Genomic DNA, 23,894 nt, shown 5'->3' with positions numbered 1-23,894 from the left:
AAAAAACAAAAAGAGTTACAGAAAAATTCTACTTGCATTTTATAATTTTTTGCAATATTTCTAGCCAAATAAGGTTTTAAACAAAAACTCATACTTTATATTTATATTAACCAATTGAACAGCACTAGGTTTTATTATATATATATATATATATAATAAAACCTTTACTTTTACGCAAAGTCCTAAAACTTGTACAGGTATGGACTAAATTATTTAATATTTTTACCGCTTACTTAAAATTATATACTTAATAGAAACAAGGATGGATTTTGCAAAATTGTGAAAAAATTATTGGAAGAGAAAATGAGATTGAGATCATATGTCTTTTTAAGTGGTTACACAAAAATGTAACTTTTTTTTTTTTTTTTTTTTTTTCCTCAGAAAATAATTCATTAATTGTAAAATCGATCCTTAAAGTTATTAAGAACACTAATAAATACAATGAAAAAAATGGAAGCAAAAACATTGAAAATTGTGCGAGAACAAAGTATTTTTAATTGTTAAAATTTCTTCAGAAAATTTTAAAAAATTACTAGCCAAAAAAAAAAAAAATTTTTTTTTGAGCTTAAAATTACTTGTCTTATAAAAAACCACTTAATATTATTTACAAAAATAAGATGGAAGTTCTTAAATAATAATAATAAAAAAACATTAAAATGTTACAAAGTCCCTTAAGTGAAGAATAAAATGAGGGTAGACCCATTGTTTTTATTGTTTTATTTCACAACATAACTGAAACTTTCCACAGCAATGCTCAGATAAGTTTTTAGAGACATAACAGAATTATAGATAAGAAGAATATTTATTATAGTTATTTATGTTGTGATAAATTATTTTACTTGCTTTAGTTCTAACAGTTTTGTAAGAAGTTTGCATTTATTTATCTTTGAAAGAGGGTTATTATTGTTCTGCTTTGTTTCAGCGGAGAGAGTGGTAGCGGCAAGACTTATTCCTCGATGCTTCTTCTCAGGCAACTCTTCGACGTGGCCGGGGGTGGACCCGAGACGGACGCCTTCAAGCATCTGGCCGCAGCTTTCACTGTCTTGAGGTCATTGGGCAGTGCCAAAACGGCGAACAATTCCGAATCTAGTCGAATCGTGAGTAACATTTTCATCATTAACAGCAGAAATCAGTTTAAAAAAGGAAGGAAAAAGAACTGATCGCGTCAACAAAAGCCCAGCGTTACTAACCTTCCTTCTCTTCCATTTAGTTCAGATAATTCGTTGTTACATCTAACAATTTCTAAAGGGGAAAAAAAAAAAAAAAAAGAAAAAATTAAATAAATAAATTATTGTCGGGAGCTATGGAGAACAAGGTTAGCTATGTCAATAACTAACGTACTGAATCGGATATGTGAAATGGCAACTAGAAAAAAAGACATATTATTACGAGCAATTTAATTGGAAAATAAACTCAGTAACTAACACACGCAGGGCAAAAATAGTTGGAAATAACTCAATCAGAAGCCACCATACAGGCAATTTCGTTCTTAAGGCGACTGTTGGTGATTTCTCGTCAACTTGGCGACTTTCTAGAAGATTCGCGAAAACACATTTTCGAAGTTTCCAGAGCACATACACTACGAGACTCTTTCGGTGCACTCGACGACCATTCGGCACTCGCTGCCCGGCTGTCAACTCGATCGACTCCGCAGGGATTGACTCGCTAGACGAGACACCAACTCGATACTAACTAAATCGCACTCTAAATGAGGCACTCTGACTCGCCCTCTCGATGAAGCGCACACTAACTGACTGCGGGCCAGCAGGGTTTATATAGCTTTCGGCTTGTGTTCGAGAACATTCTGGGCTAAACTGGTAAGAATTCGTTCCAGAAAGTTCTCCAACCATACATTGTATGTTGCCAAACGGGCGATTTCTCGCCAAATATGGCAACCCTACCTTCCCTTGCTATTTTATGGCAACCCTAAAACTGCTTTGCGGGGAAACCATCTCACCGCGCCTGTACATTTCGTAATAATATGTTACGGTGAAACACCGAAATTTGGAGAATGTCGACTTTCACCGTTGAGTGTGTCAACATTCACATAGTCGCTTGGTGTATGTCCGAAATATTTTCCAAATACTCTTATTTCTGACTTACACGGGTCAATGTCGACATTCACCATGTACTAATGGTGAATGTTGAACATATAACAATATTATATTTTCTTCTCCGTAATTCAGTCGCGAAAAAACGCACTTGAGACTTAAAATAAGAACTTCAGAACATAAGAATTTAAAACACACTGTACATTCAAAATGAGAAAGGAAAATAATAGAAGTTTAAAACTTATTAAATTATGTGATTCAAATGTTATTTATTGCAACAACTTAAACTATTATGATACTTTGAATTGCACAAGAGGCCCTTGCTTTTACAATTGTATTTATTTGTGGAACACTTCCTTTTGCAATGACAGCGTGTACTTATACTCCTGACTTTTCTAACTATACCAGAGCATATCTGTGATTGTCGACATACACCGGTGAGGATCCGAATATACAAGAATGTAATGCAATATTCGATCTTTCGCCGACGTATTTGGCGAATGTTGACATTCTCCGGTGAAAGTCGACATTCTCGAATTTCGGTCTTTCGCGGTAACATATGTACGTCTAAGCTCGAAGATAAAAGATATATGTAATAATTATCAATTTTAATACTTATTTACTATCGTAAAATTGTTATAATCAATTGTAATAATATTATTAGAACTCAATGTGCGAATAATATAATGAAAATTATACAGTAAAATGTAACAATTGGGTAATTGTAATGCAAATAATTATGCGATAACAATTATTTATCACAGTTTACGATTAAATTATGTACGCATAGCAAAATTAAGTTTCGAAAACACTCGTATTTTTACCAGTATATAGATAAATAAATAAATGCACAAAATCAAACACAGTGTAGTGAAAAAGTTAATCAAAAATGATAAAATGCTTAGATTACTTTAAAAGTAATTTTGCCTTAATTCTGTGCCCTTTGAACTCTGCGAAAATAAACATGGAAATCGGTCCGAATGACGCATGAGCGTTTGTGCTCTTGATTGCGGTTGTGGTGGTCAAACTATCAGAGTCAATCGTCCACTTTAAAGAAGATCTATAATTTCGCGTCTTCTGTTTTTATTTGCTTGATTTCAGATCACAAAAGATCTGTAGCATGCGCAAGTACACACTGAAGCTGACATTAAGAATATATATATATATATATATATATATCTTGTTGTCATCAGGTACCACCAGACACTGACCTTACAAGAATCTCACTTGTGTTCATGTGTCACACAAGGATTTTCAGAGCATCAGATTGAGCAGTTGTAGCTAAACGCATGTGCATAACCTGTTTGATTGCCCGAATTAAACAAACGCAATTTCAGTCTATTTCGCAGAGTACGAACTTCATAGAAACCTCTTGAAATCCCACCGTTCGTTTTCGTAGACCCTGAATTATTCGGCAGCTCATTTTTTCCAGTCAGTAGTCTCTTGAAATTAATCACGTTTTCGACGTAAAAGGGAAAAAAAAATTAATTGAAAAGACCACGCCTAAATATTTGTTTAAAAACCGATTACTTAGGCGAAATTTGTTCATCACAATGGCTCGTTACCTTGTTTAACTCGTGATGTAGAGATATTACGAGTTAAAGAAGTCCTGAAAAATGAGCAATGCCCTTGCCGGGAATCGAACCACAGATCTCTCGAATACTCGTCGAGCGTGCTGACAGCTACACCATGAAGGCATGCTAAGAAGGTGGGAGAAATATCTTATAGTAATACGTCCGACTAAGAATCCACTTGATCTGTGGTTTGACCGGCGAAGACATAGCTAATTTTTCATATTAGTATCATGTGTCCCATACTATAGGGCACATGACATATTGAATTTAATATATCAACAATATGAAGGATTTGTCGTGTGTCATGTAGTATGGGACATATGCTGCTCAAGTTTCTCTCGTCCAATGTGAGCCTAGCGTTATCCAGGCATCTCTGCTTTTTCCAACTATTTTCCAATTGTTTTTATTTATTTATTTATTTATTTATTAATACTATTATTATTATTATTATTTAGCCTTTAGAATGTTTAGGTCATTTTCAACACAATCGATCCATTTCACTGCGGATATACCCCAACATCTTGTTCCCACGGGCTTTGCCAGAAAGATTTTCTTACAACACCAATCTTCATGGATTCTAGCCAGATGACCTACCTCCGTCATCTGGCTAGAATCCATGAAGATCTTTCAGTCGTTTAAAGAATTTTACTACATCAGATTATGTAGTTGTATAGTTTTAGATCCTCACCACGATCCATTCACACGAACCCATCGTCAACGCTTTCTCATCACGTAAAGTTAGTATCTAAGTTTTCGATGCACAAGTCAGGACAAATCACATAAGACTCTTGTGAAGAAGTAATTTAGTTTTTTAACTTGGAAAAGCTGGATTCTAAAAAGCTCCTCCAGTCAAATTTTAAACAAGGCTTATATCTAGTTTTGTTTCCTTAACAGAAAAGTGAAAGGATTATTTATTCAATCAATATGAACACTTCGTAAACATGGTCTAATGCAGAAACGTCCTGTTTAATCGAAAACGAGCCTAGTGACTGCTAAATGAAAATAACACTGCGCTGAATGCAAAATTTTCATTTATTAATGACATGTTTTTCTTTTAAGTGTTATTTAAAAGGTAAATGAATCCTGATCCAAATGTTTATCCAAAAATAATGGCCTGTGAAATGGTTGTTTAGAGAATGGTTTTCGAAAAATTAATTTCATGAATGGATTGTGTTAATTGGCATTTGCTTTCTGCTAAAAGAGTTTTCTCCTTCGAAAGTGAAGAAATACTAAAAAACACGAACATTAAAAAGTTCACCAAATCGTTTGAAACAATCACGATATAGCCCGAGGTATTTTTTTTAATTCGACGAGAACACTGTCATTGAACCGCCACCAACATCGAGAGCATTCTAGAAAACGATTTTCTAGAACTGAAAATATACTGTTATATATATATATATATATAAAGTATTATAAGTTTTTTAATTTTTCTCACTCATTTTTCGAGTTCCATCTATCAAACATAATCTTAATTGAAATGTGATAACGCTAATAACAAATTTAACTCCCCCCTTATAATTACAGACGTACACTTATAAGGTATTCTCTCCGTCCTTTCTGCATGCCTTCGTGGTGAAACGGTTGGCACACTCGGCGTATATTATAAAGGTCCAGGTTCGAGTCCCGAGAGGGCATTAGTCTTATTTTATGTCTTCTGCGTCAAAATAATCTTATGACTCTACACGCTCGTGAGCACAGTTAAGAGAATTTGCACATTATGTCGAGTTTCTGAAAAATTATTAGTCAGATTTTAATGAAACATGATATGAATAGACATTCATAACAGAGGAAAAAATGTATCATTCAAAAGTCATTTTATGAAAGCATGATTACCAGTAAAGTTCATAATGCAATGATGTCCAAAATGCAGGTTGTGATATGAAAATGAAAATTAGTCTAATATAAGGTAAGTTCCCCTCTCACAGCCAGAAACGTCGTGCAGCTTAAAATAAAAATGTGAACAATAAAATGAGCATATCTTTAGAATTTGTGATACGCAACTCCGCGCGCTGGAGATAAAAAGGTTTCTTTTTTCCCGTAGAGTGTTCCCAATGCTAGCTTTCAGATCGTTGAGTTTGTTAATCAAAAATTCGTTAAAGTTTTATAAAATATGAAATCGATAATAAAACAAATTTCAAATTTGAACTTCCACATACCCATATTCGCAGCAGAATTACGTCATTCAAGATTCGATGGCTCTAGGTTTCGTTGTTTTATCACAATGTGAGAAACATACATTCATTATTCAATTTCTTCAAGTTTAACACGGGGCGATAACATTCGGTGACAACAGTTTGAAAAGTGAAACAGACATTTAGTGTAATTCGACGCAAAATGAAACGAAAACAATAGTCCCTCAGGGACAAACGTTTTGGGAAAAAAATGGTTTGCAAAATTTATTTTTAACTTTTTTTGTATTATTATTATTTTTATTTCACAAACAGAAATAAGTATTTGAAAATAAAATCACAAATTGCAATTACATAAATTTCAATTTTGACGAATGTGATGACTGCCTTTGATGCCAAGGATGCGATATTTTTAATATTGTTACGAAATGTCCAGGCGCGGTAAGATAGCTTCCCCGCAAGGCAGGTTTTAGGGTTGCCAGAAAATGGCAAGGGAAGGCAGGGTTGCTACATTTGGCGAGGAATCGTCCATTTAGCGATATTTGGCGACAGAACTGACGGTACACCATAAACGGATGGATTGTCTCTTAGTGTATCGCGAGTTAGTGCATCGTCGTGTTTCATCTTAGAGTGTGTTGACCTCCGAGAACGACCGAACCGAGTCGGGAGCTGTACTCTAGTGTAGCGTCGAGTGCGTCGCGAGTTGTAGCGTGGAGAGTCTCGAGAGTACGTAGAGTTCCGAGAATGATCGAGCAGAGTCGGGAGCTATACTCTGGTGCTTTGCCGTGAATCTGTCTTCACCGTTATAGCCTGTTAGTCTGAAGGCTGTGTCGCTGATTGTTTCAGCGTGTTTATAGTAGTTCTTCGACGACTGTAAACGTGTTTTTGGAACCGTCTTGAATAATACTGGCTAATAAATTGTGTTTTCATTCTTCATCAAGTACTGTAGTCGCTATTCACCCAAAATCCACGAACCCATACCATACGTTCGTAAGAATAAAAACGCAATAATATTTGGTATAAAATAGCTTAATTTAATTTAAAAATAACATTCAGAAATATTCAACCCGTTTCTTATTTTCCATTTCACTTTCCTTTCGTCGTATTTTTTATTGCGTTTTACTTTCTTATACTGCATTTATTGCATAATTTATGCAGTGAAATACAATATTTTAAAAAATATTATTGATTTTTTAAATATATTACATAATTTTGCTGCATTTGAACCTTTATATTTACTTTATGTGACTTCTTCCTCAGTGCACGTGTGCAGTCAGGGTGTTTTTTTTTTTTTTTTTTTTTTTTTTTTTTTTTTTTTTTTAAGCAAGAGATGTGAAAAATGTGCAATACCCTCTCCGGGACTCGAACTTGGTCCTTTGGAATACGCGCCGAGTGTGCTACAGTTACACCACGAAGGCATGCTAGAAGGATGAGGAGCTTGTAACAGTTTTATATCAATGAATAATTAAATATTAATTTTATTAGTCAGTTTGTTTTATTTATTTATTGTATTCAATGAAGTTTGATCTATTGCAGGCGCATATTCGGTTATCGACCCCCTGATTATCACTGACGCCTTTAAAATTTCATTGACCTCTTTGCAAATCTCTGGTTAAAACTTTTGGTATTCTTTCTCCCCCCTAATTTTTGCTACATTCTGCATTTTGTTCACTTTGAATCAAATACTCCTACGGGATAAGATTTCTGTTATTTATTTCAAGTTATGACCGAAAGACACAAAATAACGCCTCAGTTCCACTTCTTTACTCGCGGCAGTTTTTTTTTTTTTTTTTTTTAAAGTTTTCAGAAACATTCGTTGACAGATTTACGTAAATGTATTCTTGACATGGTAATTACTTCGGACGAATATAAATAGGCAGAAAAACATACCCCCCCCCTTCCAAAAAAATGGTCAACATTTTTTTACCGAAATCCCATTCCGTCTTAAGACCTAATCTAGAGCTCCGAACTCCGGCTTCTGGTCATTGGCTCCCAAGATGCCTCCGGGAACGTCAATCATTACGGTAAATGACCACGCCCCTCGTTTACTCGGAACCAATCCAATCAAGATGCCACTTTGGCGTGGGTGACGATGACGGCTATGAATTAATATTTAGTTACTGTACGCAAAGTAGTAATAGTAATAATGATGATGAGCTAATTTTAGTACCGAGGACTGCTGTTTAAAACCTCACTGTGACAGTGTCACGTGGGAAGTCACGTGCACCGAAAGCAATTTCTCTTTCCAGTGGTGTGCTAAAACTGAGCATTCTTGCCCTTCAGACAGAAATCAGATTTAGCGTAAACAATATACGAAGCATAAATATCCTTCTTTTATCATTCAGTTTCTAATAATTAATTGCATAGCAGTGTAACAAAGGAACGCATTTAGAAATATATACATAGTATAGACATCTTGATACTGCTAAGATATTTTTCAAATTTTTATTAATATTTGGTGAATAATTGATAAAAGATATATGGTTATGTGCATTCCAAATGCAGTTTATAGCAAATCGTTTACTTAGTATTCAAAAAAAAAAAAAAAAAAAAAAAAAAATTTTTTTCTTTTATTTTTACGCGTAATACGTGTATCCGAATTCTGCTGCATATAATTTATTTCAATTTCCTTTCCTTTTCTTTTTACGTGTGTCATGCGTGTATCCGAATTCTGCTGTATATAATTTATTTCAATTTCCTTTCCTTTTCTTTTTACGTGTATCATGCATGTATCCAAATTCTGCTGTATATGATTTATTTCAATTTCCTTTCCTTTTCTTTTTACGTGCCATACGCGTATCCGAATCATGCTGGATATAATTTATTTCAATTTCCTTTCCTTTTCTTTTTACGTGTATCATGCATGTATCCAAATTCTGCGGTATATGATTTATTTCAATTTCCTTTCCTTTTCTTTTTACGTTCCATACGCGTATCCGAATTATGCTGGATATAATTTATTTCAATTTTCTTTCCTTTTATTTTTACGTGTCATGCCTGTATCCGAATTCTGCTGTATATAAGTTATTTCAGTTTCCTTTCCTTTTATTTTACGTGTCATGCATGTATCCGAATTCCTGCTGTATATAATTTATTTCAATTTCCTTTTATTTTTACGTGTCATGCGTGTATCCGAACATATGCTGCATCTCATGAAGCAAAACTCGATTGGCAACGTTTTAATGGACTCGCACTGCAAAGATAAGCAGTTTTTGACAGATATTGCAGATGCTAAACTGCAGTATGGTCTATGACACTTCAGCTGAGTACGGTATTTCCTCGGTTTCAACTAATTTTACGGCTCGAAGATCGAGAGGGAAAAAAGATGCGTGAATCATTTAATTTTCGAAGATCGCGATTACAGTAAGAACATAACAAAGGAAAAGTAGTTATGGGTAGGCGACTGGTAACTATCACAATATTATTTCTTAAAGAGGAACCTACATTTCATTAAGATTATATAGTCATATTAACATCTCAATATCTGACGGATATTGAACCGGCTGAATTACCTTGTAAAGCCCCAGCGGCACGTCCAATGAATGAGACTTGACCGTAGTTCCCAAGAGGAAAATTGTAGGAAGGAAGGAGAAGGGGACGAACAAAAGATCTGGTTTGGTTTGGTTTGGTTTATTAGATTACGGCAAAGCACTCGAGGGCTAACTGCCTTAAGGGAGGGATGCCTTCGTGGAGGACTTTTTAAGGGAAACTGGCTCGTATACACGTTACACATGGGGAAAACCACGAAAACACCCATACAGCCAGCCCGTTCACGGGATTCGAACCTCGGACCGAACTACCAGTGTTCAACGACGTTACCGCTCAGCCGCTGGTGCCCCCCCCCCAAAAAAGAAGATCTGGATTTCTAAGGATCGAACACATGAACAGCAGATAAGGCTGCAGTGAACTGGAACGTAAATAATAGAAGTAAGGCGAAATCACATTTTTGGAAAGTTTCTTAGGAACACCTGCCACGTAAAGGTAGTTGAAAAATATACATCAAATTGTATGTTTCAAATAATAAATGCTAAGGAAAAGAAAATGGATGAAATGCTAATGCCAAAATGCGAATACAGTAAATTGAATGAAAATCAAATAATGAAGGCAGTAAGTACAATTTACCAATAAACTAGTCCTCAGAGGGGGAAAGTATGTACAGTAGAGGAAGGGAAAAGTTAATGCCGATATTTTTTAAATTTTCAGAGCCTAGCGCTAAAAAGCTACAGTGCACGAGGAACTACTGTATTTATGACACTTGAGATTCCAGATGATGTATTGGAATCTGAAGAATGTGATTTGCAACGAGTTTTATCTTTTCAAAACAAGAATTGTTTCCCAAGGATGATTTAAGGGCGATACAGTTCGTCATAAAAGGAATTTTAAACATGAAAGGCATACGCCATCTAAAGCATCGCAGTTCTTAATTTCCTGAATGGTTGCTACTTCCTTTATGTGGACCGGACTTTTTGGCCAGACACAATGTGTTTTCTAAAGTGCATTAAAATATTTATATTGCTCGTGCTGAAGAGTTACGGTCGCTTTTTTAACAGCAAGCGCTTAACCTACTCCGGCACTCAAACCTATAACTCTCTGAAAATTTTGTTTTATTGTTAAGTCTGGCGCAAGGCTTCTGTTTTTACTTCCTTGTGCGAAGTGTATTAGATTCCTTCTTAACCGGACTAAATGGGACCGGGGTTAAGCCGGTTAAACAAAATTCTGGCTAAAGCGGAGAATGAAAAAAGTATATATATATAATTAATAGGCATGCACCTTTTTATAGTTAAAATAAGCATTTATTAAATGAGTCACTTTATTACAAAAGTTTTTTTTTTTTTTTTTTTTTTTTTTTTTTCCCCCATTAGTCGGAATGTTAAAAAAGTTGTCGCTTTTTTTTTATGCTGAAGGCTGAAAATTCGGCGACTGTTTGCATAATTTCGCCAATTTTCTAAAAGCATTACATGGCGGAAGGCGATGCTTGTTGGTCGACATAGCATAAATCTGTTTTTTTTCTGTGTTTGATATGACGGAGGCATTGTCATCGATGTCGAGTCATCGTCATCGTAAACCACATCAGAGATAACTGATAATGTCGTAATCTAACAAAGTTTCTTGGAGAAGATTCCTGTCGGCGATCAACCACCGCTCCAGATATTTAACATGAGCATCTTGGCACATCATACACTGCAACACTTGAACGACGACGCTAGAAAAGTCTGTTGTCTCTTCAACTGTGTTGACGGTCTCTCCTATGGTTGTTTAATAGGATGACCAAATTATTGAATTGCAATCTAGTCAACACCTTCCCCACCCATATCCCGTGACCCTTTTATTTTTGAATTAAGATTAGTGTGCGATACAGTTTAATGCACAAAGTGATTCTTTTCTTAAAGTTTATTTATTTTTTATTTCGTATTTAAAATATATAATTTCGGAATTTTTAATTTTTTTAATTTTTCTGTTTATTTTTTTATTTTCGTATTTAAATTAATTACGGCCGGTTAAAGCGGAGATCCTGTTAAATGGAAGCCGGTTAAGAGGGACTCTACTGTATTAGAACGGGGTATAGTATTTCAACGAAAGTATCCATTTTGACATTTTTTTTTTTTTTTTTTTTTTTTTTTTTTTACATGACGTCAGCACATACGGACAGAATAAAGGACTCTTTTTTCCTAAAATGATTTTTAAAATGAATTCAGAAGAAGAGTTTTTCGTGATGTCTGTACACTGCGCAGAAAAAAAAGAAAAGAAAAAAAGCACAGTTCTATCTCCCGTTCTACTGGGCCGATTGACGAACTTCAAGTTACGTTTTTCATTCCTCGAAAGCGCGACTTAGGATATATATTAGATCTGTGTATAGCATTGTTCTAACATAGGTATTTTGACACAAAATGGAACTTTTTCTGAAGTAACATACTTTTTTTTTTCCCCCATATTTCTATTCTACGACTCAAATTATTCCTAAATATTAAATTTTTGTAAAATCTAGTGCGAAATTAACGGAGAAATTTTTAAAAATTTAACTTGGCGCATTTTATCCGTTTGCGCCAAGAATAATTCATTTGGCGAACTTGTTAATATATGGCAGCCTATTTTCCTTTCCCTTCCATTGTGCAGGAGCTGAAAAAAATTCACCCCGTTCCTAGCTTTTTACATTGTGCATGAGCGGGAAAAAAGTCATATTGTTTCTACTCGTACTTTCAAATAATTTTAACAATGTGCCTAAACCACATATGATGTTATTATCGCTTTCAACAAATGTGCCAAATTTCAAAACGCGCCAATAAATAAATTCACGTATATCTTCGGAAATTTTGAATAAAAAACTGTAATTTATTGCAGGTATGATTAAAAATACATCTACTTTAAGATGATGGTAAAAATTTTATAGATTATGTTTCAAAATTTTTTTCAAAAAATTTATGAAAATTATTTAAAAATACAAATTTTAAAAATAAATCATAAAAAATAGGTGAATTTTATTTGGAATTAACCTAAATTTCGAAATATCAAAGGAAGAATCAAATAAGTTTAATAAAAAGAGATATTAATAAATATATATCAAATTCATCGAGGAGCTAAAATTTTGAGAGCTCATTTTTTTTTTTTTAAATTACTCGTGCAATTTTCACAAAACATGGCAGTTTGGCGTAATTTGAGTCCTAGAATCGAAATATGGAAAAGAATTGGCATATCATTTCAGAAAAAATCCGATTTTGTGTTAAAATACCTATATTAGAACAATGTTATATATAAATCTATTTCATATCTTAAGTCGCGCTTTCGAGACATGAAAAACGAAAGTTAAATTTCTTCAAACGGCCCAGTAAAACGGGAGATATAGAACTGTCCTTACCCCCCCCCCGCAGTGTACATACGTACGTATCTCACACAACTCAAAAACGATTAGCCGTAGAGCGTGTAAGTTTTGTGTGTTGAACCGCTATAACATTTAGTTGTACACCTCCTTTTTTTAGTACAATCAGCAGTATCAAAAGTGTATATATATATACACTTAATTATTCATTCGAAGACAATTAATTCATTCGAAGACAAATTAATTAATATTAATTAAACCCCCTTCAAAGAATAGGCTTTCTTGCCTCACTCTGGCGCGTGTTACATCACTCTTTCCCTGTAATCTGTCTACACTGCGGCGTCTTTAGCCCAGTTGCTCGCTGCTCAAGATTAACACAATGACCCTTCCCACCAGAAATACAACGGAAGTTAGTAAGGTTTAGTTTGGTTTAGTTTATTATAGTAAAGCTCACTAGGGCTATCTGCCTAAGGGGAGGTATACCTTCTTGGAGGACTTTCTAAGGGAAATTGGCTGGTATACACATTACACATGGCGAAAATTCGCCGTATAACGCGCATCCTTTTCTTTACGAAAAAACCTAAAAGATGCACATGCGATGCTCTTATCTTCTGAAGTCATTCATTCGAAGACTTTTCCCACGCGTTCGAATAATGGTATACTGAACTAACAAGCGATAAGAGGAATAATATGTGTGGGTAGGAAATACTGAAAGGAGTAATTAATTCTGGAAGCTCAAGAATGTTATTCTAGGGTTTCGAGAAAAGAGGGAACATAATTTGGAGTAAGAATGTACTTCCGACCCGAATGAATTCGCGAAATTCGTGGTCAGATGTTTTCTCTTTCTGCAGTCATTTGGAAGTGAACATCGAAGGCTTTAATAAATCACATTTGCTTCAGTAGAAATAGAGTTGATTTAATGGTGCGCTTAGGAGCAACTATGGCTCCTGCCCAACGAAACACAGTGCCGCAAAGTCATTCTTTCCGAAAGAAGAGACGATCCGCCAAATATTTGATTGATTAGTAATATATTAATAATTAATCATGATTTTGAATGCCACGGATTGGAACTATGGAATGCACAACCAGTTATTCAAGGAATTGGCTAGTTGTTGAGCCATTGTATTTGTTAAAGCAGAAAACATGAAAGATGAGTCATGCCCTGCCCCAACCTATCGAGTGCCAGCCGGATCTGCTTCCAGTTACACCATGACTGCACGTGGTAACGAGGAAGAAAATACCTTCTAAACTTTGTTCATTTCTTTAGCTTGCAAAATTCTTTTTGGGTCGCTTTAGTGGATAGTTACGTGGTACAGTATTTTATTCGTTGTTAATGAATTTTTAATAAAAACAGCGTTTTGTGCGTTTCTTTCGTTCTAAAACTATCTTTACAATCTGGTTGTTTTCTTTTAGGGTCACTTCATCGAAGTGCAAGTGACTGACGGAGCGCTTTACAGGACGAAAATCCACTGCTATTTTTTGGATCAGGTATTTTTATTAAAGAATATTACCTCTTTTGTATTGTTATTATAAAATCTCTTTTTATATATCTTGTCTTCTAAGTAAGTGTGCAAATCTAATGCAGACCAGTATTTTTAGGAGCACATTATAAATGCTTATTCACTTTTTTCCCGCGCAAATTTATCACCGCATTGAAAAACCAAACATAAATGGCGTTGGCATGTACACGTGTGACGAAAATTGCCGGCTTAAAACATCTGCAAAAAGGAATCTTGTAAAGGACCAATAACGAGAGAGAGGAAGGAAAGAACTTTTATTGGAATTAAAAGTTTTCAACGCGCCCACCTTCGCGCAGACGATAACAGCATTGCATGCTGGAGATTGTCGACCACAATGACGAACGTAACACTGCAGGAGGAATCTGTATAACTTCACGTTTTATGCCATCTTTCAAGTATATCTCGTGGATTTGATATGTACACCTTCAGATAACCCCAGAACCCCCCCCCTTCCCGAAAAAAAAACCGTCGGAGGGAAGTCGGGGGATTGCGGTGGCCACGAAATTGAAAAGTTTCGGCTGATGATTCTATCTTGAAACGTTGCACACGTTGAAAACTTTTGATTCCAATAGAGGTTTTTCACCCCTTCTCGTGTCTTGTGTTCTCATGGGTACTTTACAATGCTTTTCATTTACAATTTTTTTTTACGCCGGTAATTTTCGCCATACCTGTGACGTTTCAACGCCATTTATGGTTTTTCAATGGGCCGATCTATTTGCACAGGAAAATATGGGTGTTGCCATTCGAAAATTTTAAATTTTTTCTCTGTAACTATAACCGCCCAGAGCTGTAACGTTTTCAATCACAAACCGCATCTTACAATTTCAGTTTGGCCTCTTGCATTCGAGAGGCCTTGATGACAGACACAGTGCAGATCGCTAAAATCCCCTGACACCGGTCGTGAAGTTACGATTCTTGTAGTGTGAAGTGGCAACACTACTGAACAAGTTATTGCTTCTGCAATGTCAGAGCATGTCGTCTCACACCTCCCAACAGCTCGGAGCCTGCAAGTGGTGGGGGACAGCGCTGCATATGAATTTCTTATCTTTGTAGAAGAAACAGCCATTTTTGACCACTGCAAAAATTTGAATGCGCTAACTCCAGCCTACTTTTCATAAAAATAAATATAGATTATTCTTTTTGAAAATTTTCATTCTAAAACTTTAATCTTTTTATGTAGGTGTATATTACAAAAAATTTTCTTGTTTGTGTTTTTGATCCGTTGCTTTTAACCATTTAATTTTCTCTCTTCATTGTCTAGACCCGGGTTATACGGCTCCTTCCAAATGAAAAGAATTATCATATTTTTTACCAAATGCTCGCCGGCCTTACCCAGGAAGAGCGTGGTAAGTATACATACTGTTGGAGTTTTTTTTTTTTTTTTTTTTTAACTCAGGTTGTCGACCAAGGGAGTGAGAATTCGCCCCCGCTGTGGGGAACTTTGTTAGTTTCAAGGAAGATTCAATCAGTTTTCTATTTAGCTGTTAAGTATTTAGTTTTAGTTTATGAATATAAAAAACTACTTTTATTTGTTTTGTTATTTATCAATATTCCTATAATTTTTTATATTTCATTTATAAAAACACGTTAAAAATAATAAACACTAAATAATGTAATTTTCAAGTTTCGGGCAGAAGGGGAATGATCTGAAAGGGGTGCATGGGGCAAAACAAGTTGATAACCACTGCCCTTAACAAAAAGTATCTAAATAATTAAAAAAAGGGGAGTCGGTGATTTGTTTAGATAATTTTATAGATAAATTTGCTCTAAATTCCCAATTATCTATAGACGGATAATAGACTTCCCGATTATCCATGCATCGTCCCCAAAATAACTTGTTTCGTGGGTCAACAGGAAAAAAGAGCCGTTATTTTCTAATAATTATTTTATTATTCTGAAAGAAAAATTTAAGGAAAATAAATAAGTAGTTTAAAGAATCTAAATAAGTCAGGAAATATGTATAATCAACAGGGTCCGATTGCCAGTCGGACGTGCTTCCAATTAAACCGCGGAGGAACGCGGTAAGAAAAAAGAAAAGTCTTTACACTCCACTTAAAAGGCAATTGGAGAAGCGGGAATAATTAATACATTTGTATTCATCCGAAAATTAGCATAATTAATACATTTGCATTCATCCGAAAAATAGCATAATTAATACATTTGCATTCATCCGAAAAATAGCATAATTAATACATTTGTATTCATCCGAAAATTAGCATGATTAATACATTTACATTCATCCGAAAATTAGCATAATTAATACATTTGTATTCATCCGAAAATTAGCATGATTAATACATTTACATTCATTCGAAAAAAATAATTACTTTGAACATAATAAAGCAATATTTCAAACTGATGTACAGGGGGGCGTATTTAACATATATGGCTAAGATAAAAGATACTGTCTGTCTGCGAGAAGAATAGTTCCCGCCACAGTGTCTGGCGGCTGGCGGTCGCTATAGCAACAGGGCTAGTATTCTTCAAATAGGGGTGAACCAAGAGTTGCTTTGTTGTTATTTTGTTTTTGGCAACTGCTGACTGAGGGAAAAAGAGATTTAAAGACACCCCTAAGGAAAATAGGTCAAGGCTGGTTTCTATGGCAACGGAAAGCTGCAGACTAACTGGCGAGAACTTTTCTAATGATAGACAGACAGTATTAACTAATTTATTTTTAAAATGCATGGAAAAAAATCTATCTGTATACTACAATATGTAATTTAATAATTCATTATAGCAAACAAATGACGTTAATAAATGTATTTATCATAATCTTTATTTTAAAACTTTTTGCAAAAAAAATCGCCTAGTAAGATCGAAGAGGCAATATTGTTTCATTTCGTTACCCAAACAAACAAAATAATAATAATAATAATAATTTCTCTTACCTTTTCTCCTCAGCTCAACTTAGTCTCGCTGGTTACTCTTTACACAACCTCTGCTACCTAAACCAAGGAGATGTCAGCCAAAACGAGACCGAAGATGCTTCCAGGTTCGAAGCGTGGAAGGTAAGACGTCAATCAAAGTTTCTTTGTTTACAGGAATGTGTTTCTTTTTTTTATTGGGATTAGGGCGATGCACACGAGATTATCAGCCGAGCGAAGGCGGATCATTTCGTGGAGAATTTTTTAAAGGAAACGAACTCGTATCTACGTAACACGCGAGGAAAATTACAAAAAATCCCATACCGTCAACCCACTCACTGGGGTTCGAACGCAGATTTAATCAAGGTCAGTAAATAGACAAGGTTATGCTCTTCCCAGTGCCTTATTTCAATGACGTCACTTGACTTACAGGTCAAGGTCAGTAAATAAACAAGATTATGCTCTTCCCTCTGCTTTATTTTAATGGCGTCACTTAACTTACAGAATTTGGAAAATCCTTTAAGAGATGAGAAAATATCCTTCAAAATATCAATGGAAGGAAACTAATTTAATATAAATCCTTACTTTAACAGCATTTTAATTAAGAAAAAACGTCATTAACAGTTGATTGCGTAGGCCTGTTCATAATGTTTCTGGAAATAATTTGCCAGAAGTTATTTAATATTCGTACGGCATCCCTCATCTCAATATTTGCAGGAAATTCGCCGTATTTGTCATCATCTTATTTAGAGAGTTAATGGCATTATGTGCTTGAATTTATTTCAGAAAGCGGCAGATAGCTTCTAACACGAGACAAACTACCAATGTCTCCCCCCTCCGTTAGCATAGTGGTACGGAAACCGGCTGCCATAGCTTTGGTCCCAAGATCGAATCCCGTAGGTAGCTGTGCGGCGTGGAGGTCTTAAAAAATATCGATCTTAAAGTCCTTTCGAGAGGTCGAAGGCAGGGGAAGAGGAGAGAAAAACCCTTGACTTGCGAATGTAGAATCGGTTTGCCGGCGTGATGATACGGCTAAATGATGGTTGGGTTCGGCCTTTCCTGATCAATGCTTAACTAGCAAGGTATCTGGCCGTTAAAGGGAAAACTATTAGTTTTCTGCGGTTTTACCGTTCAACGACTGGTAGGTCTAAGGAGAGGCGGAAGTATTGAAAACAGCATATGCGAGGGAAATATATTCATTATGACAGTCGCCAAAATACCATCCGTGCTCTAATAGTTAAGAGAATAATTTCATTTCGCTTTTTTAATTAGAAAACTGCGCAAAGTTTCATACGTTTTTGCTCCGATTTCATTAAAAAATGTTCGTGGTTTTTATAATTTTCTAAATTAATATCGTTGCTTACGTTCGAGTTCGCAATACAGATAGACTGAATGCACATAGCTCCGAGGATAGGTTGATAAAATAATCTATCAAAATAAACACTTCAAAGATCTGAAACTTCCACAAAAATGGTCGTACAACTCTTCACAAAATCACAGAGCACAATCAGTAGTGAGACTTCAAACTAATAAGAACGTTAAACACAATGCAATGCAAAGCGGAGCTAAAGAACGAAGCTATGCTCGGAACTCACGCTGAGCTAACGGCTAACAACAACAACCGAGAGCAGATGCTCTGACCGACTTTATATAGTTTTCTCCCAGCCGCCGAGATATTTCTAGTATTTTCTGCTTCACGAAATTACTGGAAGGAAGTATGAGGCTTAAATTACGGTTACAGCTAATACAGTGATGACCAGAACACTAGACATAGATCCCAGACTTTGATATAGCCGTACGGGGTTTTAATATAGAGACTCGTCCAAGTGGGCATATCCCCCGCAGTCCTCATTTGGCTTTATACAAAGCATTGGGACAAAGCCTTAATTCGAACGCTTGCAAAAAACACATAATACTATTAAAAAACAAACGAGTCACCTTCGCCTCCGGGGGCCACTCCATCGGCTCGATAGTCGTCTGCTGGGTGCTCTGTCTATTCTGTCATTCCCAGCCACGATAACTGAATGGAGTGAAACCCCCGAGCGCTTGGTCAGTGATCTCCGATCTAGCTCCACGGGAGATGAAGGAATGGACACGACAGTACCAATACTGTCCCTGCCAAGCTCGAACCAACCTCCGAATAAGGGGGCTCTAGTCTTGCCAAAATTAATTACAGTGGTACTCCAATTATCCGAATCAGTTTTGGCCGGACCTCATTCGGATAATCGGATTTTTTTCGAAGAAAGAATCTACGTACACTTTAATTAATTATTGTATCTACTTACTGTATGTTGAAAATGGAAGAGAAAAAAAACTTTTTTTAAAGAAAAAGAGGTTTTAATTAAAATGAAAAGGCAACACTTATACAGCGTACCGTGCAGTACTTACAAGTGCTGAAAGTCATTGCTTGATGAACATCTCGGTCAAATGAAGCTGTTTGACTGTCAACATTCATTTTCCGGCAGCCAATTCGCGCGTCCGCTTGACCATGAGCTCGGGCTGACGCTCCATCCACTTTAGCGCAGTTTCCAGGCCGGCAAACGCTTCACTAGCTGAAGGTCCCGTGTCTGCTTCAACTTCGACATTAAGGTCCTCTTCTTCCTCGACACTTTCTTCTCTCACACTTTCAATAAGTTCATCATTTAGAATTAGGGTCTGACGAATCACACACCATCCATTCTGCTGTCTCTTCAGTATTAACTTCTGAACATCGAGGAGTTTGCGAAAGAATGTCTCTTAATTCCTCAAGTGACACGTCATCTTCATCTTCTCCTGTCTCTTCCCTTTCCTTTTCTTGAGCTTCTTTTTCCTTTTTTTCCTTTTCCTTCTGTTCTTTGGTTGATTCTTAAATTCTGATAGCGATTCGGATAATCAGCGACTCGGATAGTGAGAATTCGGTTAACTGGAGTTCTACTCTATATACCCTCGTGATTGAAACTGCCTAAATACAGATCCTAGCCAGTACATCCCAGGAATTCTCCTGAGTCAATTCCGGGGGGGGGGGAACAAGGACTGGATTAAAATGGTCGCGAAGTTTGGTGATTTCTCGCCAAATTACCGGGATACCGATTTACTCAATGTTAAATAAACATGCCCTTCTATTCGTACTTTTCTAGTATAGCTTCTGTCTTAAGATTTTTCGCGTTGCATTGCACAAAAAGGTACAACAATTTCACACATAATTGTACTAAAATCATCTCTCTGTGTACAAAATTTATAACAATATATAGAATTTTTCTCGATAACAGAATAAGTTTGAAATTTTATGGTAACAGAGACTATAAAAATTTAGTGATGATCTCTTAAATAGCATCCAAATGTTTCATGTTAATAATGAATCAATAAAGTATCGTCAATTGTCATGTAATTCTAAATTTTTGTTTTTTCTTTCCAGTCTTGCCTTTCAGTATTAGGTATTCCTTCCATGGACGTGGTCAGGGTGCTGGCAGCCATTTTGCTGCTGGGAAACATTCAGTTTGTGGATGGAGCAGGAATGGAAGTGGACATAAAGGGTGGAAATGGTAAGAAACTCAATTTTTAAATTCCATCAGCAAAAGACGATGCATTACATTTAGGATACTGCTGCTGTTGTGATACAACGTTTTACACCACTTTTTCGTTTATTACTTTCTTGTACGAAGTAAAGGAAAATTGTAGTTGCGAAAAATTTTGCTTATCCGATTTCAAAGGAAATATCCATTTTGACGTTTTTTTTTTTTTTTTTTTTTTTTTTTTGTTGACTGATTTCCGTACGTGCGGACGGAATAAGGGACTCTTTATTCCAAAAGAGATTGTAAAATGGATTTTTTTTGTGACATCTGTACCTGGGTATGCATCTCGTGTAATACAAAAGCGATTAGCTGTAGAGCGTCGAAATTTTGTACATTAGAACTACTATAACATCTAGCTGTGAAGCTCCCGTTTTGATTGAAATCGACGGAGAGGAAAGTGTACCCGGGATGAAAGTCTTTACCCGGCCTTTATTTCGCAATCGTTTCACGTCGTCATATGCTTCCAATTACAGAAGCGCTTTGAATGAAGAAAATACTCGTGTTTTGGCAATGGTGAAATTAAAAAATTAATTTTGGACAAATACCATAAAAACTGAGAGGGATATTTGATTTCAAAATTTGCAGTTTTTGATGTCATTTTCAACTTGCCTTCACGGATAGGTTAATTAAGTTAAAATAACTCGAGGAAATAATTTTAAATGAAGTGCAGCAAAAGTGTGTACAATTTAATAAGCCTAACCAGTCATAGTGTTCGCATCAGATTTTTTTCGTTGATGAACCAAGACCGTATCTTAATTGACTACATTTTCATAATTTTGAACATTATTATTAGTTTAATATCACAGTCATGCGAGGTCATATCTTCGGTCCTATCACAGTTATAACTGTTTACTTCACAAATTCAGTTATAATTAGAATTTTAGATAGTTACGTACTTTTCCACTAACCGTTTTCGACAAGTAAAAACTGCCTTCAAACAGTGGGATTTAGCGCCAATAATGCGTAACGTCACAACACATAAATGAGATCTGCCTCTTGAATTTTATGTATCGTGATACCGCTGTTCCTTCCGATCTTCCACCGGCATGAAAAGCGCAAGTTTGAGTTCATATTTATTTGAGTTATTTTATTCCATTTTTTATGATGTTATACTCATAGTCTGTATCTGTTCATTATCTAATTAAGTAAAGAGAGATATGTTCCTTGAAATTTAAGGCGAATGATAGACGCAAGCGATAGGAAAGCCCTTCTTTTGAGCATCATTTTTAGTTGTGCTCAGGGGCGGGTATAGATGTGACCTGACTCGGGCAATTTGCACGAGTGTGCTGGCACCTTTATGAAAGCTTACAATCGTTCGCCTAGGTACAAGCAAGACCGAAGCGAGGCTTTTTGCTGGCTGGTGAGATCTTTGAGTTTGTCAAATCATGCCTCCTCTTGTTTACCTACATTCTAAAATTTTGCCATCCCTAAATTTCGTCGCCCGGTGCGGCCGCACATGTTGCACCGCCTCTCGCGCCGTCTCTGGGTACAAGGGTGCCGCAGCATTAGAATACAAATGTGCCCGAAACCCTTATGAAACTGAGCTTTTCCCATGAAGAATTCAACTTCTATCAAGATGCCGGAACGCCCATGTGAAGACCTGAGTGAGTATCTGTCGACTTCAATAAAAGTTCCAATATCCATAGCAATTTCAGTTGATACCCTATGAAGAATGTAAGCTTCATCGAGATGCCGTGATGCCCATGGTAGGGTCTTTATTTTAGTGAATACTCATCGATGAGGATAAAGATGCCTGCACCTTTTTGAAGTTCAATTTAAAACTTAGACAAGGTAAACTTGCGTCAAAATGCCGTACCTTTATGATGGTTTCTGTTTTGGCAAAATAGCCACTATGAAAGTGCCGGCACTAGGATATTCTTTTGCAAAAGATGACTTAGAATAAAGTTGCCGGTATTCTTATGAAGCCGGCACCATTATTCTTGGCTTCGTGACTTGAAGAAAGGAACTTTTGTTGAGGTTTTGCCTTTATTTCAGAATATATCCAACAGGAGTCCTGGCGAAATCCCCTCATAAAGGTACCGGCAGTATCATGAATTCAATTTATAAATTGGAGGAAGTATATTTTTCGAAGTGCTGGCACCTCTATGATGGCTTCTGTGTTGGTGAACAATCTCCGATTTGCGTAAAGGCGACGGCGTCTTTAGTGACAAAGGTGAACCTGTAGCCATTAGCCCTTGAGAAATTTCCCGGATTCTCGAGAGTTTCGAGTACTCAGGAGCAACTGAAGTCAGTCAGTCGCTGTATTGCATGCGTTTTACGGAACAGCGGTAGGGAAGCTGCCCAAGTGTTTAATCTTGTATTTAAATCTTCTTGTAAATAATTTGAATGGTGACGACTAGGTCGAGTAACACCACCTTGTAATTTCGCATAACTGATCAGTCGATCGTTTTAATTTGTGTTATCATTTTAGTTTGTAAGCGGGAAAGAATGGATAAATAAATATTTATTTTATTTTAACTTCGAATAGTTACATATATTTATGTTTGCGTTGAGAGATAATAATTAAGGGTGCTAACTCGCTACCAAAATTAAGATGATTAATTCCCTGAAGTTAAATGATGATCTTTCCTGATAAACGCAGCATAAAGTTTATTCTGCACTACAGAAGTTATACCGGCTGATCAAAGAGCCGCACATATTAAACTTTCAAAAACTGTGGAAATTCCAAATGGCAGATTGTTGCCAGTCATTCCAAATTAGATGAAATTTTATGATTGAGCGTTATTTCGCAATTCATAAATTTGATTGCGTTTCTCTCTTCCATACACTCTTCGATCGTGATTGCAATATTTCATTTCCGACTTCGTCCATTTTATCCGAACTCTGGCGTCCAGTTAATTTGTTATGGCGAACGATTCCATCTTCTCGAAATTAGCTTGGCGAGCGGAAAATCGTTGTCTTGTTAGATTCACAAGCATTTGGGAATGTCACTTTAAATACTTTAATAACTTTTGCATATGAGTACCTTGCAAAATAAAGTACAATGAAAAACATTGGTTCGGCCTGCGAAATTATCTGCATCTCGTTTCCCATAGACCTTTTTAAAGTTTGCAGCCTAAACAGCAACTAAAATATCAAGTGATAATGTTACTTTTAACGGCATAGTGATGCCAACCATCGGAACAATTCGCTATCGCTATCCATTCTGGAATTGCCACAGTTTTTGAAAATTTGATACGCACGACTGTTGTATAACCCTGCAAAGTGAATTTAGATATTTAACATTGGCAGATACGTAAAGCTGCCAACTATGTCAAAATATTTCTTAAACTGTAGCATTTCAAACATTTGTGCACATGAGCACAACACATGCACGCAAATTTCCAAAATATAAAACAAATGCACACAAATTAACGAGCAAGCAAAC

At 36.0% G+C, this 23,894-nt stretch overlaps 1 protein-coding gene across 1 annotated transcript in view; it reads left to right on the top strand.

Moving 5' to 3' along the window:
* Positions 1-23,894, top strand: part of dachs (unconventional myosin-IXb-like dachs) — a 215,216-nt gene that overhangs the window by 155,978 nt on the left and 35,344 nt on the right. Inside the window, exons 5-9 of the mRNA XM_085821527.1 lie at positions 923-1,097; positions 13,985-14,059; positions 15,353-15,437; positions 16,993-17,099; positions 20,350-20,476. Of these exons, the coding sequence (XP_085677653.1) occupies positions 923-1,097; positions 13,985-14,059; positions 15,353-15,437; positions 16,993-17,099; positions 20,350-20,476 (569 nt within the window). The remainder of the gene's footprint in view (positions 1-922; positions 1,098-13,984; positions 14,060-15,352; positions 15,438-16,992; positions 17,100-20,349; positions 20,477-23,894) is intronic.

The sequence above is a fragment of the Stegodyphus dumicola genome, chromosome 8 (genome assembly GCF_044657685.1).
Source record: "Stegodyphus dumicola isolate Sdum_Otavi_A_Nest chromosome 8, ASM4465768v1".
NCBI lineage: Eukaryota > Metazoa > Arthropoda > Arachnida > Araneae > Eresidae > Stegodyphus > Stegodyphus dumicola.
This window is presented reverse-complemented; position numbering and strand designations above follow the sequence as displayed.